Below are 21,305 nucleotides of genomic sequence, written 5' to 3'. Positions count from 1 at the left end.
TAATTGTAACTTAAAAAATAACCTATCCATTCTACCAACAGCTAGTCGACAGAAACTAATTAAGAGTGCACCTCCTCTGAGTATAACAAATCCTTGTGGTCCAGAAAGAAAGTTTCTTGCATTATTGTTCAGGCTTTCATTTTTAATCTCATCTTTCTATTACATCTCTGCCAACTCTGCTGTGCTCCTATTACAGTTTCCCAAATGGATGGTACCCAGCTTCAAAACACATGCAGGGCAAGCTGGTATCAAAATAAAAAAAGCACAACAGACTGCATTTTCTTTTCTATTGCCCACTGCCCCCAAAGCAGTATGGTTGTTATTACTGTTGAGATTATTTGTCCTCTACTGCCAATCCCAAATACAAACATTCATATATTACTAGTAATGAGAGATTAAATATTTTGGCTAAATTTATGGGTGAATAATTTGGAAATACTAAAAATTTTGTTAATGCTTAGAACTCATAAAGTATTTAAATCAAACTTACTTTCCCTAATCAAATGCTTTTTTCACCAAAAGTTCCATTTTCTAGGAAGCAATGTAATTGCATAATATCAAAAAATACACTTTAAACCAGACAAAACAGTTGAAAGCAAAAGGTTAATAACAATGAGGTCTAAAAACTGTGTGCACAAAGGCTGACACTACAAGATTGGAAGTGATGCAGCAGAACTCCAGCTTTCCTGAGCTGTGCCATGACATGGGCCAGTTAAAGATCTGTGGGAAGTGCAGAATAAGCCAGTAGGTTGTGGTTATCCTGCCAATAAATTACAGTGAAAAAACACAGGTTCTTCCACTCCTCAAAATGTAAAAATGTAGGAAAAACTTCACACCTGTGAATCAAACAGAACCATAGGACATTTATCCTAACCTGCATTCCTATAGACTGGTGAATAGTTGCACAACAAAGAAAAGACCATAGAATGAATGGTGACTTATAATTGAACAGAAAAAATTTTGAAAAATTATTCTGTAGCCATTTTCATCTTTCAAAAAATAATACACATTTCTGTAGATGGATATGACATTCAAAAATTAGTCAGAAGTAAATAAAGCATTCTTTTGATTCTCCCTTCTAGGATATTTACTTAAATAATAAAATTCTTGTCCTCCTACATATCATTCAATATTATTTTCTAAGCTTCTATTAATAAAAGAAAACACTAAAGCTGCATGCACAATATATGGATCTCAGAAAAAAATCAAAAGAGATCTTGCAACATGAAACAACTTCAGCATAAATTTCTGTTTGACAAAAAAAAAAGTAGAGAAACATTATCTTTAAGCAAATTTCTTTTTATAATGCTGAATTTACTTGTACTTTTATGCTTGGTTTCTTCCTCAAGCATCTCTTTCCTTAATGTCACAGTCTCTTAGCTCTGTGTGTAAGTACAATAACACCCCCCCCCATAACTCAAAGAAATTATGATTTCTCTTGTTCTACATAAAATAAAAAAGACACAGTATCCAGATTATCTGCATCATAATTAGTTGCCATTTAGTCTCATAAAAGAGTAAACCCATAGAGTCTTTTTCTCATAAAAAGCAAACCCACAGAATTTTATCATGTTCGTAAGAGAATGAAAGCTCAATTCAATTAAGATTAAATGGGAGAATAAGGGTCAAAGCAATCAAATTAAGACGACTCTTCCAGCCAGGCTTTTGGACTGTGCTGGGAAATCAATTAAAGCACAGCATCACAGACGACAAGAGCAAGCTGATCTAATCAGTCAGCAGAAATCTGAGAGGTATGGTAAACATCAATGTATGAAGTCACCCACAAAAAAAGCAAGAATTTTGTCAACTTTAAGAGACAGGTGTGTACTACCAAATGTAACTCTAAGAGTGAAATATAAAATATTATTTACAGTAGTTTTGTGGGTTTCATGGTACCAGAGAGCAATTACAGAGTTTGCCATAACAAATAAACATTGTAAAGTCTTATTTAATATTTATTTGCTAATAATACTTCACCTTATACATTAAGAAGTGGTATTTTGAAGGTTTTTAGATTTCAGTTGTTCACTGAGTAGAAGAAAAAGGTGATGTCACATTATATTTTAAATTCTTAAGGCTTAGAGAGTTGGTTGGTTGGGTTCATCCTGGGGAAGAGAGGACTCTGGTGAGACCTTATTGCAACCTTTCAGTACCTAAAGGGGCCCTACAGGGAACATGGAGAAGGACTCTTTATCAGGGAATGCAGTGATAGGACAAGGTGTAGAGGTTTTAAACTAAAAGAAGATAGATTTAGATTATATATAAGGAAAAAATTCTTTAATATGACGGTGGTAAGGCACTGGAACAGGTTGCCCAGAGAAGCTACAGATGCCCTTTCCCCAGAATTGTTCAAGGCCAGGTTGGATGGAGCTTTGGGCAACCTGGTCTAGTGAAGGGTCCCTGTCCGTGGCAACAAGCATGGAACTAGTTGATCTTTGTGGACTCTTCTAACCCAGGTCCATATGATTCTATAACCTAAATTTGCCTACTTATAAACAATTCACCAATGCAACCGCAAGAGTAACATTTAAAACTTCACAAAGTGTTAGTGTGTAGATAAGAAGTAAATCTGTCTCATCTCAAAAAGTGGCATTGAGGTTCAGCTAATCAATGAAAAATTATAATTGTTCATGTAGGTTATTGTAAATACAGGAAAATCTGTATCTGGTGTTTGGATTAGGCTTAATTTTTGTTTATAACACCATCTCCTTTTGCAAAACAAATGGTTTAGAGGTTCTGTGCAAAATACTGTTCTTGACAGTGATGAATAATTTACACTAAATTGCATGTGGCTTTTTTGGCATCCTGACTGCTCTGGTGTGGAAGTCCTGTTTCAGTCAGTCTTAGCATATTTTAGATTTGAACTAATAATGCAATTGAAACTTTAGTAATATGAAATGCAAGCATAGCTACAACATTTTACTTTACTGCAGTCACTTTACACTATACAGTAAGCATACAAGTAAGTATTCTTGTGCTAATTAAGTAAAAGATTAAGAAAGATTTTTGAAATAACTGTTTCTATCAACAGTTACTGCATTTTACCACAGATGAAATAACTCGAAATTATATGAAACAGTTTAGTTACAGAATTACACAGAAAAATATCTTATTTTTATATCTGAACTAAAAGGGACTTAAATTTGTCACTTAGTTTCATTTGTAGGACTTCATTTCTAGCTGTTAATTTCATGTGAGGATAGAGAAAATTACATCCAAATACCTGAAATACTTTCTTAGCTCAGTGAAATGAGGTAGAATATTTACATGATGAGAAAATTATTTTGATTTTACCATAAATAAATAGAACTATAATACAATCATGTTTTTTTGAGAATGATTTATGTTTCAGACAAAACCTGTCTCATATACTTTCTTCAAGTTCATAAAAGCCAAGCTCAGTCCAAGGGTCCTTTTACAGTATCCAGTTCTGGAATGACAGTAATAGATGATCTCTGAAGATGATGTTTCTGTAAACTTTAGTTTTGTAAATATTTCGAAAGAGCAACTGTACTTGCTTCTCAATGCTAAAGAGAAACAAATATGATTATAGTAGTGGAGGAAAAATGTCCCACAAAAAACTGGGACCCTCTCCTAGAATATCCTGGAGCAAGGAAAGAACTAAGAACAATCCCTATTCAGATATTCAATCTTCTTTAATGTCAATTTACTTACCCCTTCACTAGCATTATCCCCTGTGTTGGCCAGCATTTCTTGAAGGGCTCTGACAGACAGGGACTGTTCAAGGACAAAATTGCAGATGCAAAGGTCTGGAGGAACATACTGCAAAAATAAATGAAACAATGAAAGAACAAATCAGCAGGGTACGTGAAGCACTATCAAAAGTGTGTTTGAATACACATGTATTGTAATTTCAAAATCCATACTTAATGGTTACTCATTTGGTTTGGGATATAACATTTCCCTGTATGAAAATAATATAAATCTATTCTTCATAATTTGTCAGTGCAGTAACTGAGCTGGATTCTTCACAGTAAAATGAAACAAAAGCAAACAGCTTTTCTGTAAATATTATTGCTTTCCTGTCATTTAGAATTACACCATGAACACTCTATTTTTTCCTCTAACACAATTGACAAAACAGAAGGGAACTTGTATGATCTTCCTTGATATGTAAGGTTGAAGCTCTGAACATATTTATAGCTGTCCTTAAATGGCAAAGATTCAGAATCTTCTGATATGAACTACTGTCGGAGATCTTCTCCATTATTGGATCAATATGTCTTCTGGGTTTGAAACATGAAACATTCATTTCAAGAACAGCCGATTATTTTCTTTTTCACTGTATTTGCATTTGTGTGCCCCAAGAAAAGAGTCTCAAGGGGAAACATCAATGCATATGAATATGTGACAGGAAAGTACGAAGAAGACAGAGCCAGACTGTGCAGTGGTACTAACTGAAAGGATGAGGATATTGATAAAACCTGAAATACAGGAAATTTACAAAAACATGAGGAAAAAAAACCCCTTTTTTACTGTGAGTATTGAAAACACAGGGAGAGGTGCCCCAGAGAGGAAGTGAAGTTTCCATTCTTGGAAACATGCAAACCTTGACTGAACGGTGTGCTGAGCAATCTGCTCTTGTTGAATCTACTCTGAGCAGAGGGGTGAACCTGACGACCTCCACAGCTCTTTTCCAAACTCAATAATTCAATATTCTATGATTTATGATCCTGGCTAAGAACGATATAAGTTGATATACACTCCTTTTTCAAATCTGTGTGACAGATTTTCTGTGGTAAAATTATTGATAATGCTGAGCTTTTTTCTGTTGCCATCCTGTGACAGCTTTCAGACTATGCAGCATCCACTTTATTAAGACATTTTCAGTACCATACTGTCCTTGAAGTATATTTGAATTAAAAAAAAATTAAAAAACCAAACCAAAAAACCACAAAACAAAACAATCAAAAAACCCCAAAGAAACACCACCAAAAGTCAGATCAATCTTTAGAAATTCTTTCTCTATTTCAACAATGGAACTTAGCTTCAGAAACAAAACTGGAAGTTTATCTGGCAACAAAATAAAACATCTGGTGATAAAATAATTCAGGCACTTAATCCCACTCCAAACTGAGTATGGCATAATCAGCATGATCCAACACCTACTGACTGAACAAAAGAATACCCATCTCTTTCACTGGCCACGGGCTTTTGACCCACAGAGGCAGCATTTTGATTTGAAAATAGTTTCAGCCTTTACTTCAGTGTTGTATTAATAAAAGACATGTTCTAAAATAATGTACTGCTAGTCACAGTTTGCATAAAGTGTACATCTTAGGTTAATGCAATTTTTCACTTCTTATTCTTTTCCATAGCCTATGGAGCATTCAGTTTTATTTAAGAACACTGACATGAAGAACTATGAAATTCATTTTTCTACCCATGACTTAGACTAGCTAAACCCTCCTTCAAATTTACAGTGCAACACAGTAAGATAACACGTGCATGTTATCAGATATCCCATTTCTGTGGTTAGATGGCAACAGATTCTTTTTAAAATTCTACTGACCTGAGAAATAACAGGTAATTTATGTGCGTGGTACATGACTTATGTAGCTACTGTCCTCCTTAGTTAATTGAGATTGCTTCTTTAAAAAAAAAATTAAAAAATTAAAAGTCATTATTGAGTCTGTCGAAACTCATTTCTTTCCTGGTCTTTTTGCAAATGGTGCTAGTTCATAAGTTTGATATTCAACAATCTCTGTGGCAGACCATTTTATACTCTTGATAACCACAAAGCTAAAAAAAGTTTAATAAAATCTCAACCATCTGCTAATCTATGCTTTTCCCCAACTCTGAGCAATGTTGTATTATAAAGGAATACCACAAAAAAGAAAAAGTGCCAATATGTCATGTTCAGTGAAATGAAAATACTGAGAGGTGAGAGCTACGGGTAGAAGATGGGGAAATATTAATTTCAGGAATCTTTATGATGAAATGAAAACCAAAATTTGTTCATGTACTAGAGAAAGCATTTTAGAATTTGCTATAAAATAATACACATTAGTAATCGTCCTCCTTCTGGCTATGGGAAGTTGAAATGAATATACAGAAGTAAGACAACTCGTTTTTAAGAACCATAAATAAAGAAAAAAATTCAATGGGAGTAAAAAGTGTTTTATTTTACAGTCATTTAAAGATACAGAATAAGTAGACTGATGAGGTATAGGACAAAAGAGAGCAGGAATTTAGAATAAATAGTTTTTCAAAGTCAGTGAGAGTTTTTGGGAGTTCTTCCAGCACACCTCTGTGCAGTCTTGTCCATACAGATGGGAAGATAAACAAAAAGACAAATTTCATATAGGAAAATGACACAAATTTGCAAAGTGAATCTGTGAAACAATCAACGGTTCTACTCTGACAGATGCTCTTTTTCTAGAAAATATTTATTTCTGAGATTATTTCCAAATGTGTCTTTCACATAGGGTTATCAGTTTTACATCAACACACTCATAACACTGAATGTACCTCTTTTTTCTGAATGAGGTGTTGAGATAAATAATACTAGCTGCTGAACTACAAATGTTCAATCTACAAAAACTGAGTCTTAAAATAACGGCTTTCTCATAGAAATGAAACAGAGCTCAGGTCAAATTATTTTCATCTAAATTGATTTCTGAAGGAAGAGCAGAGAGCAAATAAAGTATATTAATAGGTCAAATCTGATAGGAGACGTCATGAAAAAGCAGATACAAGCTACACAGTAGCTAGAGAGGAGCAATGCAAGCAGTTATAGAAAAAATGAAGACCTACAGCAATGAAAAGGGGCCACACTTTACAATAAATAAAAAAGAAGAATCTCAAGCAGTTCAAAATGCTTCATAGAAAATACAGAATAGAAGAGCAAGCTGCCATTGTCACAGACTTCTGATACATCGACCACAGATGCACTCATCTGCCTTAGATTTCCAGTTAAAAAGGAGAGACAAGAGAAAAGTTTCCTCATATAAGGCGCACCATGACTAACCGATATAAAATTGTATTTTCTCAATTTCACATTATTTATTAACATTGTAAAGGTATGTTCATACCTGACCATCATTAGTGAAGGAGACCTACCCATCCTAAGCCAGTCAATATCACGTACTGGTTTAATTTTCACTTGCAGTTTCTTAGAATAGACAGCAAAATGCAGCGAGACACACACACACACACACACACACACACTGGTAGGCCACACCTGGAGTACTGTGTCCAAATCTACACAAATAGATACTGCAGATATAACATGCTCATAATGTCTAGAGTAAAAAACCAGGAAACATTACGAAGTATTGAATGTTACAGAAAAACATGAAGTGTCTCAGTTACAGGAATCTAGATAGTTAAACGATAGCAACTTTTGACTGTTAACGGGTATGCCTCAAAGTAGACCTAAAATCTCTAAGAGCTCTCAAGTTGCAGTCACAGAAAGAAAAGCATACAAAAGGAGCACCTAGCGTCACATTAAAGAAACCACAATTAAATGTATTTGTGATAAGTAGGTTATCATTCACTGATCAGTTACACCAGTTGAGAGGATCGACTTCTTACTTTAGCTTCTGATGTTGGTTCCAAAAAGCACAGGCGATTCCCAAGTCCCTCAGCTGCCAAGCAAAACTTCCTTTGTTCCTTATGAATACTGGCAACACACTGAAGTACTACTTCGTCATCCTGTCACAAAACAAGATACGAGAACAAAGGTAAGTATCAGGAAGTTACATACACACTGTAATACTAGTAAATTCTGGAACACAGTTTTTGTGGAAAATGAATGTATACTCCTGTAAGTGATGTCACGTACATACACAGAGTTTCTTTTGATGCATTCGTAAATAGATGTTTATGTATAGATTTATACTCAAGATTGTATCAAAGTGAAAAAGACTACAGGGTTTTCTCAAGTGGCATTTTCTTCTGCTCCTTTAGGAGTGGTTTGCAATGGTGCCATAGAAACCTATAAGTACACTGTTACTCAGCTTTACTCAATAAAACATGTTAAAACATGTTTAATGTTTACAGTAAAAAACAGTTATAGGAATTGTGCAAACAACAGTAGCCTACATGTAAAACATTTATTATTTTAGCACAGTAAACCCTCAACACAAGTCCTCTGAATGCACAGTCTTACCTTTTAAGGTCTCATTTAACTTAGAAATCTCTGAGTACAAAGATCTAAGGAGGCATTTTTCAAGTAATGATTCAAATAATTCATAAGAACTTGCTTCTCAAGACATATTCCAAGAATAAGAACACTCTGGAAAAGTGACGGGAAACAGCCCCATTATTAGTTATCCTAATTATTCTAAAAGCTCTTTTACGAATTGTTATATAACTCAATGCGAAAGACACACTTACTTGAAAAGTGCCAAGCCCTTATTCACCTTTTAACATGTGATACTTAAGTGAGCCATAACAGACTATTTTTAGTGTTCATCTGTGTGAAAAGTATATACAGAATTAAAAATATTTTTATTTTCCAAAGCTTGTCCTCTAACCATGAAAAACACCACTTGTAGACATAGAAGGACTTATTTTTATACAGGCATGTAACTGTTCACCAAAAGACACTCCCTTAGAAGTTTTTAAGGGGGTGGAAGCTGATAAAACAAGAGCGATATGATATGTCAGTGTCCCATCCAGCTATGAAGCTATACTAGTGTCAATTATTATTGTCAAAGCAGATACACAACAGCCGCCTGTACTGAAATCAGAGATCACTTGAACAATTATGTTCTAAAAGCAGCACTGCTTTTTCCAGTCCCATTATGCAACTGCAATACTATGACAGTAGCACAGCTACACTTGAAATAAAAGCTCGGAGTGACAAAGTGATTTTCACCAAAGGAATTAAGTGACACACTCTTTAAAGAGGGAATTCAAAAGCAGGTGTTTCATTTGTGTGATTTTGCAAGTGTGTGCAAGTTATATGGCTTTCTTGTATATGGGGACACTTCACCACCTACTTGCTACTACTAAAATGGACAGCTATTATATTTCAGACTAATCAGCAGTTACAGATAGTGTTCTTTATCTAACTTTGCATAACAAACAATAGTGCTTTTAGCAGCACAGAATGGGAATGGAAGAAACTTTTATAAACCATTTGAAGATGTGTAGTCAAGTCAGAGGTAGACAGAATTAACTAATTAATGCTAAATAAATTCATTTTCTTTTTCCCCTTCTGCTTCCATTTCTGAAAAATGTTCTCGGAAGTTGTCAGCTTTCAAACTCATTAGTAAAAACATCTCTGTTTTCAATCATCAGTCCAATAAGTTGCAAAATATAAACAATACAATTAAGTACTCATTACTGTATCCCTCTGTTCATGAATTTTTAACAATTTACATCAGAAGCATGTATATTGAGGGAAAAAATCGGAATATGTGTAAGATACAAAAAGATATCTGAAACTTTTTCATCATTTTCTTCCTGCATCAATCTCAGAACATACATATTTCAGAGATTTAATAGAATAACATACTAAAACATTAATTTATAAATTACAAGATTTAGAATAAAATTGAGATTTGCCATTTAACTTGCACTTACCAGTGGATTACATTAAATTTCTTCTATATATATTGCTGAAGTTGTGTTTATAATTATTATAATTCCACAGAGGCATATACATAGTATCTATTGAAATTCATAGTTTTCTAAATCATAAAATTATGCCTTCATACAATGCACATAACTTAAACCGAGAATTACATAAATTAACTATTTTCTTTTTAAATCCATATGCATATAAAGGCAAGAGTTTCTAGCAAAATAAAATTAATATTTTAATCTTCTAGAATTAAAACCCCAAGCATTTCATTTCTGAATTTACACTAGCTTCACAAAATCTTTTATCAGTCATTAAAAGCCATAATCCCAAAATACAAACACCGAGAATGTCTCAAGAAGAGTAAACTTCATTCAACATTACTCCCCTAATTTTCCAATGTATCCTTTAATTTCTGCTGCAACATTTTACAAACTATGTATTTGCTACATAGGGGGAACAACTTTATTAGAGTTTGTAAAAAATGGCAAAACTGGAGTATTACAAAATGATTTGGAGCAGAGTTTTATAGAGTTTATCATTCAGAGGCAGGTGAACTGAGCATAAGGAATTACTGGAATCTATATAATGTGCAAATAAGAAAATGACTCGCTGTTAAAATGACTCAATAGCATAGTACACTTACCGAAGATCATTCTAGCTGAGGTCTGAAATTGCTTTTCTGGCCTGAAAATGCTAATAGTAATTAGTTTTATGGCGTTCCTATCCTATAATGAAATTGCTGACCACATCTCAGCAGTATCATGTTTTGTTGAGTCTTCTCTCACACAAATTCTGATATTATAAATTCTTTTCTGGTAAACTTTCTTCTTCCCCTTAGTTTTTAAATGCCCACATTGCCAGAGCCATTTAGCCTTGATATTCTCTTCTCTTACATAGAATTACATCCAATATGCCTTTTTGATATGACAAGGAGAAGCCTGCAAACAAAATGAGATGTCGAGATTCATGCAATAAGAAGTGACAAGTTGTAAGTTAAGCCATATACAGCCAATTCTCAAAGCAAAACAAAGCTCTGACTTTTACATATTTAGAAGATTTTTCTAGTTCTTTTAATTTTGTGTGTGTATGCAGGGGACGGTTTAAATAAAAGAGGCTGAGAGTTCATGGAATCACAGGCTGGAAAGAACTTCCATAAGCAGTGGCCCAACAGCTTCACTAGGGAAGGGGTAATTTCTACGAAATTTCCCAGATGATGGAAGAAAATAATAGAGGAAAAAAGTCCACTTCAAAGTTCTGATCAGCATGAAGTACTGTCACAGATTCACCCTCTCTTTCCACTACACATTACACCTCTTCAGATAGAAAATCGTAACATGCAAGAATTACATCAATGTTCGCTAAATTTCAGCAGGTTTTGCTTCAGGGAGCAAACAAGGGGAAGAAGTTCACATTGATCAAAACGCTTCTACGATTTACTGAACACACAGAAAACTAATAGATTTGCAGATCACTGTACCTCGCACCAGAACTGCCTTTGCTATTGCTCCTCGAGTACACATATTCTAAGTGTGAATTACTAATTCCTGGAAATTACTTTCCACCAATAACATCATAAATAATTACATAAAGTAAACTATGAGATCCATTTTGTATTACCATAATTAATATCTATTGACAAGAACAGATGAATAGCAATTTTTAGAGTTTGGGGTTTTTTTCTGAACAAAGACAAGTGAAAATTTTCACCTTCTCCTGTCCAGAAATCACTTAACTGGTTAAGATTCATCAGTTAGTGGTTTAGCAAAAGGACACAGACCAGGTAAATCCAACTTTATACAGACAAGCACTACTAAAATATATTTCAGGTGGTCTGCAATCCAAGTGTTGTATAGCTAATGTGTCATAATTCTGTCCAGTTTTATTATCTATTCACACAAATGCATGACTTCTGTCAAAAGAAAAAAGATCGCTTTGGAGATTGTCTTTCATTATTTGGAAGTAGGTAACTGCATAACTGTGTGTACCAAAACTATACATTCCTATTTCATTTGGTCAGAGCTGACGCTGCAGTCTGAGCTTGCACTACATAGCGGTATCTGCATAGGCTGAGAAACAAAGGTATTTCTACATGACAGCAAATCACTCAGTATCTTCTGCTTTAAAGATAGAACAGGTTACCAAAGTAAAATTTGGCTCTTTGCAAAAGTACACCTAATGTTAAACAGTTTCTTTAACAGAAAACTGTGGTTCCTAGCCTGCATCATTAAGCAGCATACTATCTAATTTTAAAGAAAGAGTTTTTAATGAACTGCAGTCCAGTAGTTCATTATCAGACAGTATTTTGTCTTAGTCTTCAGGCTGGTTTCCTCTTCAGGTTTCCCTATAAAACGATGATTAACTTAAACTGACATTCTTGTGATGAAGTAATAAACCAAACCATTAGCAGAATCTAATTTAATTAATCAATGACTTGACTTGCTACAAAAGTGAGTTAGTGACCAAAGTAGGTATGACCTTGCTTCAGCTCAGGTCACTAGTTTTTCAGAATTTCAGAATAAAAAAATTTCAACAGCTAATAAAATTCGTTCTTAATTTATGTTGCATTTATATCCCAAAATTATAGTGATTGATACATTTAAGTCTATATAGAGGTTTTATTCAAAAGTAGACACACTTCTGTATGTTTTATATTGAGGCACAAAATCATCAGTACACTAAATACATATATACACATTGATATATATATATATAAGTTCTGCTGGAAAATGACACTGTGATTCAACACGTACCAAATCTCTATGTGCTACATTTAGTACTGAAAATGAACCGATAAAATAAAATTTACATGCAATTGGAAACTAAACAGCTTTAGAAAATAAATCAGCTTTGTTATTAAACCTGTAGAGAGTAACAAGGAGAAGCTATTTCCTCAGAAAAGCATACACAATTTGTTTATATTTTATTCACTGCTGCACATAAACATGCAATGGCTGCTTGCACGTGAATGACTTACTTTGACGTAAACTGATATGGAACTTTTTTGAAAGTACAGTCTTTATTTGATAATATATCCTTACCATGAAGAAATGCCTATTACTTAAAAAAACCCTCAAAACATATCTGTTAAACAAAGAAACTCATAGCTCCTGCTTTCTATGGTAAAACAAGCAGGCCTATCAATTTCATGATCTTCACAGGCCTGATTAACGCAACACTTTCTGATTATAAATCAATGTGAAAAAGAAATGTATGAAGTAAAAATCTACAGCTGCCTTCACTCTGACAGACAACATCCTACTCGTATACCTTACTGTATCTCTAAACATAGGATATAAGCAAACAAACATTTTGATTTGTATTTCCACACTAGCTACAAACTGATTCCTCCATAGCACTGCACTCCTTGAAACTTTTCTTGAATAATCTAGAAGAACAAGTAAAGTTTTCCAGATATTGCAATTGACGCTGGCTGCATTATTCTTAACAAAATAATAAATATAGATAAGAGTTTACAATGCTCGAACCAAAGATGGATTTGGTAAATCTGTGGGTGCCCAACACTTCCTTTCACACTTCCTTTCACCGCAAAGCTCTTTAAAAACAAATTAACATCTATGGGTACGCTGTTGCATAGTATAGTCATTCTTTTCTTAGGTAAATGAACATATACACCATGAGGTCTCTTAAAGCTGTGTTTTCTCAAGGTAATTAATAAGTAATCCTTCATGGCTAGTGTATGCTAGAAAATCATTTATAATATATATTGGAGTATCTACAAGTTAATTCTGCAATAGACCTAGACCTTTATGCTCAGTTGATTGTCACTCAAAAAAGTAATGTTGCCCTCTCTTTTGTGTGTATATACGTTTTCATCTTGTCTCATTAGAAGGAGCGCACGACCTGAAGGAGAACATTAGAATAGGAAATATACTTCATTATTCTGCCTTCTCCCCATTGGAATATGTTTAATCTGATTTTAATCCCATGATACTTGACCAGACAAGAAACAAGGCACTCAAAATTTCTAAATGCTAACCTCATTTGTGCTCGTATTCTCTATGAACCAACATTTGACAACTGTTTTATAAATCAAATTATGATATATATTCTCAAAAAGATTACAGGCACATCTCACAATTGGATTCTCTGCCAAATGTAGCATTAGTCAGGATGCAATCAAAAAAGCCAGGTTGTTTGTTTGCATGGACTTAAATTGTGCATATAGAATTTATGTTTTTCTTTAAAAAATTGTACATGCTAGTGTTTTAATATCTTGATAATAGAAGTCCTTTTTTTTTTTTTCTTTCTTTTTCTTTCTTCTTTCCCTGTTACTCATAGGGGAGCTCTCGCGGCAAAAACCTAGACCTAATCTGACCAGGACTTTTCTTTGAACGGATAAAACAAGACAAATCCTGGGAGAATAAACCAAGACAACTGTTCATTTCAACAAGGGAATAAAATGCAACACTAAATTTTTTTGAAAAGTAAAATCAATATGCATTTAAACACAATTGTGTTCACAGAAAGATTCCATATCAAAATATTTGCTGATGACAGTCCTGATGCTCTCAGTTACAATTACTTTGTACTTGCCCTTTTGCAATTCTGTTTCTGATTATAGATTTCAAGATTTATAGGGCAAAATATATAGGTTTTTTACCCAGCACTATACCAAAATGCTATATAACAATCAATAACTGTGATTAAAGGATACAGTTTATTCCAAACTTATTATGACCGAAAAAGTTGGGAAACCAGAAATTGAGTCTAACTATGTTTTCATGTATAGTAGGAGTATAAGAAATGCTAAAATTCATGTGAGAAGTCAGATTTTTTCTTTTAGAAGATGAATTGCAGATTCAATTAAATATACAAAATAATTGTTGAAAATTGTAGGAATTATTTCCATTAAAATTATATCAAACATTTAAGTATTAAAAAACTACAAAAAATAAAAAAAAAACCAAAAACCAAAACCCAAAGCAGCATAGCCAGTTTTTTATAAAAAAGGAAGATCATATAGCTTAACAGATATAGTCGATATACATTTTCATCATGGGTAATACATCAGCTTTAAGAAAACCTTTAGGTTAGACCTTTGAACTTCTAAACAGCCTCTTGCAGAGAAGAGCTCTAAATCACCAGATGATAGTGAAAAGCACAGAATTAAATGAATAGTCAAAGTGCTTTTTCACTTGATCTGACAGTTGGAGTTGTTTTTCTTAGAGTGATAAATCAGTATCCTGTAGTTGAATTTCACACCTTCTAGTATAAGGTTAACAGCGTATATGAAACTGTGTCTATGAAACTGTGACACATCCCTCAGCTACTACATTAAAGAAGAAATATTAAGAAAGGTGACTCAAGTTAGCAAATTGACAAAGCATACCATGAGTTCCTAAATACCAGTATATAAAAAAAAAAAATCAGTGTTTCTGTTGAATAAATGATCCACTTTTTAAATAAAGAATATCATAATTTACTTTGTTTCCAACTTTTTAATGGACATAATCATTTTATTCGTTCAGAAACAGAAGCTTTATATAGAATCACTGAATTGTAGGGGTTGGAAGGGACCAATACCATCAGGTCCAACCCCCCTGTCAAAGCAGGTTCCTTAGGACACATCAGACAGGTAGGCCTCCAGAAGGGTTTTGAATATCACCAGAGAAGGAGATTCCACAACTTCCCTGGACAGCCTGTCCCAGTGCTCTGTCACTCTCACTGTGAAAAAGTTCTTCCACATATCGGTGTGGAACTTCCTATACTCCAGCTTGAAGCCTGTGCCCCTTGTCCTGTCTCCACAGACAACTAAAAGAGGCTGGACATGTCTTCCATGTCCCACACTTAAGATATGTATAAACATTAATAAGATCCCCTTTTAACCTTCTTTTCTCAAGGCTGAACAGTTCATTCAGCCTTTCCTCATATTGGAGATGCTCCAGGCCCTTAATCATCTTCGTAGCCCTTCTCTGGACTCTTTCTAGGAGATCCCTGTCTTTTTTATACCAGGGACCCCAGAACTGGACACAATACTCAGGTGGGGCCTGACCAGGGCAGAGAAGAGGAGGAGGATCACCTCCTTTGACCTGCTGGCAATGCTCCTTTTGATGCACCCCAGGATCCCATTGGCCCTCTTAGCCACTAGGACACACTACTGGCTCATGGCCAACCCATCATCCATCAGGACCCCCAGGTTCTTCTCTGCAGTGTTCCACTCCAACAGCTCATTCCCTACCTGTACTGATACAAGCAGTTATTCCTTCCCAGGTGCAAGACTCTACACTTGCTTTTGTTGAATTTCATCCGGTTTCTCCCTGCCCAGGTCTCCAGCCTGTCCAGGTCTCTCTGGATGGCAGCGCAGTGTTCCTGCGTGTCAGTCACTCCTCCCAGCTTTGTATCATCAGCGTACTTGCTGAGGGTGGATGCTATTCCCTCATCAAGGTTGTCAATGAAGATATTAAACAGGACTGGACCCAACACTGACCCCTGGGGAACACCGCTAGTTACAGGTCTCCAATCAGATTCTGCTCCACTGATCACCACCCTCTGAGCTTGGCCCGACAGCCAATTCTCAACCCACCTCACTGTCCTCTCATCTATCCCATACTTTCTCAGCTTTGCTATCAGGATGTCATGGGAGACAGTATCAAAAGCCTTGCTGAAGTCAAGGTAGATGACATCCACTGCTCTCCCTCCATCTACCCAGCCGGTGATGACATCATAGACATCTACAAGATTGATTGAGCATGATCTCCACTTGGTGAATCCATGCTGACTACTCCTCATAACCTTCTTTTCTTCCAATTGCTTGGAGATGGCATCCAAAACAAGCTGTTCCATCACCTTTCCAGAGACAGAGGTGAGACTGACTGGTTCAGATCCTCCAGCTCACATGGATGCATCCCATCAGGACCCATGGATTTGTGTACGTTAATCCTTCTGAGATGCTCCTCGACCACGCCCACCTCAACCAGAGGAAAGCTCATTTCCCAGACTCTCTTTCTTCCAGGGTCCGGGAGTGCCAAGGGGAAGTCTTTGTAGTGAAGACTGAAGCAAGGAAGGCATTTAGTATCTCCACCTTCTCGGCATCCCCCATTACAAGAACAACCTCCCCATTCAATAGAGGACACACATTATCGTTAGTCATGCTCTTACTGTTCACATACCTAAAAAAACCCTTTTTATTATCCTTTATATTCCTCACCAGCTTTATTTTCCAGGTAGGCTTTAGCCTTCCTAGTCACATCCCTGCAGGCCCTGACAACATTCCTATATTCTTCCCAAGTACTCAGAATCCTTTTTCCGCAATTCATAGGCCTTCTACTTCCCTTTGAGTTTACTCATGAACTCCCTGCTCCTCCACACAGGTCTTCTGCTACCCTTTCCTGAATTCTTGCTCAAAGGGATGGACCAATCCTGGGATTGGAAGAAGCACTGTTTAAATGCTAGCCAGCTCTCACAGGCTCCCTTACTTTCTAACAGCATAGTTAGTTTGCTCTTTTAAAGTTCAGGGTAGCAATCCTTGGTTTGCTTCTTCCACTCAAAATCTTGAACTCCACTATCTCGTGGTCACTATATCCCAAGCTGCTGCCTTAAAGGATTTCACTACTTCCACATTTGAAAAGAACAGTACTTTTAAAACCTATAAACTTATAAATTACTGTAAAGATTTCTTACTTCAGAAATAATTATTCCAACATTGAGTAAGTCAAGATTTTATACTTTCTCTCTCATACATTGTGAAAAATTTGATACAGAAAACAGTTCTGGCATGGCTTTTTATTTCTGCTACTACTTTTCTACTTCAGATGAAGGATATGGAAAATTCTAGCTTTCAAATTTATTATTTACCAAGCCAACACTGTCCTATTTAGGCTTCCTAATCAATTAGTTTATAAAAATCAATAGTTTCTTTGGTTAAGTTTTACTTGAATTGTTTCAGTTTTGAGGCTATGATCTAGGAAAATAATGTATTCAACTGCCATCTAAAACAATTCAGATTGTTTACGTCTGCACTCAGAAAACAGTGTAATTTTCTGGTGATTAATGACAATAGTTTAGTAATTGTGTATCACATGTCCATACAGTTGGATACAGAGTAAATATATGTCTGCAGAAGTCTTGCACTTTTTGTTTGCCAAATTCCCCTGAGGTGGGACTCTCACAAAAAAATCTTTAGGGGAAATTTTTTTACAAACTCAGCTGTATTTATTTATCTATTCATTTATTTATTGTGCAAAGGGCAATGCCATTCTTAATAAATATTGTAACATTATGACTGAAACTGACATATGGTATGCAGTATACAACTGACTAATTGCAGTTTTGGATATTGTTTTTGTTGAAAGACAGAGTATTCCTAAAAACATTTGCTAATTATAGATACAAAACTAGTGACTGACATGGACTTTTTTACTTCAACTTCTCTTTCTCAATTAAAAAGAAAATAAAGGCTTTTTTGACTACTCATGAAAAGAAGAATCAGGAAAGCAAGTAAAACCTGAAAAAAAGTTTTTAAGCTTCAAAAATCCCCAAACATACATACAAAACCAACCAACCAACCAAAATCACACTCTACTAAGCTTACAGAATTAGCTGTATTTACTCTAAATTCAACATATTGATGTGGCATAGTATATTCTTACCGATGAATCCACATCGATCAGCAATCTCCAAAAATTACTACAGATGCCCATGGGATTCTGAGATTCACTGAATACTGATTTTTTATTCAAAGAAGCTTTCCCATACAAGCATGAGCAAACACATGTTGCTGAAACAGTTATGGTAAAGAGGAGTAACCATTACCCTTAGTCTGTCAATTTTGAAATGTAGGACAACACCTGAATCTCCTCTTTGGACATGATCTAAGAATGTATATAGGGAACAAAAGAGATAGATTCTTTTGTATATTCTTCTATTCGGTTTTCTTCTTCAGACAAAAACAATGACAAGATTGAAAAGTCAAGCCTCTCTTTTTTTTTTTCTCTTCTTTTTTCTCTGCCTCTTCTCCTCCAATGTACTAAAGGTTCAAATCCCAATTTCATTTGCAGATACATTTTCATGTAAAGTTCCTTTTTCATGTAAAGAAAGCGTAAGTTTATGTTTATCTTCCCTAGTTTGCATGTGTGTGTGTGTGCAGGATGTGGGCGTGTTGGTTGGTTGTAATTTAAACTGATAATATGACCTCAGACCTTGTTTTTAAATTAGGGTTGCCACTTCTTTGCCCCTTTGGCCAATATATCTTACAGAGGCTATAACTGGACAGAACTGAATTCAACAGAAGTCTAAACTGAACAAAAACATTTCCAAATTCAAAACATTACTGAAAACTAGATTGGCAGAAAGAGATTTTGGATTAACTTGCGTAAAGGAATCTCAGTTCAATTAATACAAAGAACATTAAGTAACTTCTCATGAGAACAAAGCATAAAATAGGATAACTGATGGTGAAGATGAATGTGAATTATCCTTCTTGTTCGTCTCAGGAATGAGTTAATACTGACCCGTTCCTGCCTCATTTGCATTGCTGAAACAAAACACTTATTTAAGTAAATTAATTCAAGTAATAGGAACTTCAATCCCATTCTTACTCATAAAAACAGAAGCAGAGCAAGGCAGCAATATGTAATACATATGCTCTATACTGAAGCTGTATGAACATTCAAAAAGTTCAGAAATTTTTATAATTAATATTTTTAACGTTAGGTAAAGTACATATTTCATTGTCCTAATTAAAGTTAACTTTACAATTCTATTCAACTACAAAGGTTGTGTAACAGGTACACATACTACTGTATTTTATTCAGTATTTCCATGTTAGTTTCAGTCCTATTGCTAGGCAACAGGGGGAAAAAACAAACTACTGGAAAAAAAATAAGCTCCACTCATAAATCTCTAAGAAATATAAACAAGTTATTAGGATAAATTAAATTATTACCAATTTTTAAAAAAATCTACATTAGTCATGAAAATATTTGCATTGGTTTCTATCACATACATGCCAGTAAAATGGACATTTCCTGTGTACACAACTCCCTATTTTGTGTAAGAGCAGTTGCAATCTACTATTCTGCCAAAAGGATGTGACTTCTGTACATTTCTCAAGAGCACATTTTCCTCATGCTATCCACTTACAGTATTTAAGATCCAATTTTTCACTAAATTCTAATTTAATTGATACATAAATTAATACTAGGAATATTGTTTACTAAAGCATGTATATAGGCACCTAAGTTCATTATCAGAGTAAGTTTATGAATGAAAATGGTTCATAAAAGATTCAAGATCTGTTTTCATTCCTGTAAAATGAAAACTTTATACAGCCCTCCTGCAATACGATAAATCTTTATTGTAGGACCTCCACACAGAATCACAGAATCACAGGGGTTGGAAGGGACTTCCAGAGATCATGGGGTCAAACCCCCTAATAAGAAGTGCATACTACAAAAATATATTGGTCCCAAAATACAGACATCACAGTAATGCAATTGAATTAGGAAGAGGTCACATGAATAGATCTTAGGCTCTCTTTTGCTTTAAATGTCTATAAATAAATCTCCTGGCAAGCAGTATGTGTTAATTTCTAAAACAAAAGTGTGCTTAGACACAAATGTCATGTTGTAAATCATCACAAAATCCACAAACAAATGAAGGAAACAGATATCCAGAGCAGATCCTTAAATCAGAAGTGTGGGGAGGTGGACTATCAGAAGATATAGCTTTACCTTTATACCTGTTGTCAGTTGGTTTTAAGATCCTTTTATAAATTAAATAATTTATTTGGTAGTAACATAGCAAGTCCTTTCTTATCCCAGTAAGTATATTAATTTCTCCCAATAAACACAGCCAGTTCACTGCAAATGGATCCATACGATGACAGCAGAGTTATTTGCTGGAAATTTACACACCACCATCTGACCGTTCTCAGAAGATTTTATAAATAGAGTCGGGGTTTCCGTTGTCAGTCTGCTCCTTGAGCAGTGGTTGGATTGAAGCCTAATCTCAACTCTGGAACATATTTCCATATCTTATATCAGGACATCAGCAAGGCAGAATAAGCAACTCATTAGACAGCAATAAAATGTAGTCAGTTTTTTTCACATGAACTAATACTCCTGAATGAAAAATTACTTCAGAATGTTAAGTGTTTCAATACTGACCATTTTGTTTCTTTTTTCAAGACAATAACCAGGTTGAGACTTGCCATTGAAGCATTTACAGTTTCCAGTTTTTTGTATCACAGCTTTTCCCAATTCTTTATGGAAGTGAGATAGCATGAGATAGGGACTATAAATGGAAAACCACACCAAATACCAAGACCAAAACTAGCATCCAAAATATTTATTCATTATCGGTCATAAAAGCTGAGTACTAAATATTTTCTAGAGTCACTCATTTAATTTCAAACTGCAAGGCAGGAAAAAAAGAAACCCTACTAACAGAGTTGGTGTTCACTAGCCATGCAGACCAGCTTGATGCAAATCAGTGTCAAAATAAGTATGTCTTCTCCTATCAGGCGGAGTCCTGTCTTGCTCTAAGAAAAAAAGTGACTTCAGGTACACATGCTAATTCTCAGAATGGCAGACTGACTAAAAGCATCAAGATATATTTGACTGGATGTGGTATCAGTCAAGAAAGCTGTGTGCTGCATAAGTACCTTACCATTACTTGGTGAATGGACCTGTTAGAGGGGGTCCCAAGGACAACCACAGAACTTTTCAGACGATTAGACCACCTCTCCTATCAAGAAAAGCTATGGAATTTGGGGTTGTTCAGCCTGAAG

General features: G+C 35.0%; 1 protein-coding gene across 1 annotated transcript in view; it reads right to left on the bottom strand.

Annotated features, from left to right (window-relative positions):
• The window catches only part of RYR3 (ryanodine receptor 3), a gene marked incomplete at its 5' end in the record, with an annotated part of 219,645 nt that overhangs the window by 162,590 nt on the left and 35,750 nt on the right, over positions 1–21,305 (bottom strand). The window contains 2 exons of the mRNA XM_084263759.1: positions 3,676–3,783; positions 7,558–7,677. Of these exons, the coding sequence (XP_084119885.1) occupies positions 3,676–3,783; positions 7,558–7,677 (228 nt within the window). The remainder of the gene's footprint in view (positions 1–3,675; positions 3,784–7,557; positions 7,678–21,305) is intronic.

This window comes from Gallinula chloropus, assembly GCF_964237585.1.
Source record: "Gallinula chloropus genome assembly, chromosome: 4".
Classification (NCBI taxonomy): Eukaryota; Metazoa; Chordata; class Aves; order Gruiformes; family Rallidae; genus Gallinula; species Gallinula chloropus.
This window is presented reverse-complemented; position numbering and strand designations above follow the sequence as displayed.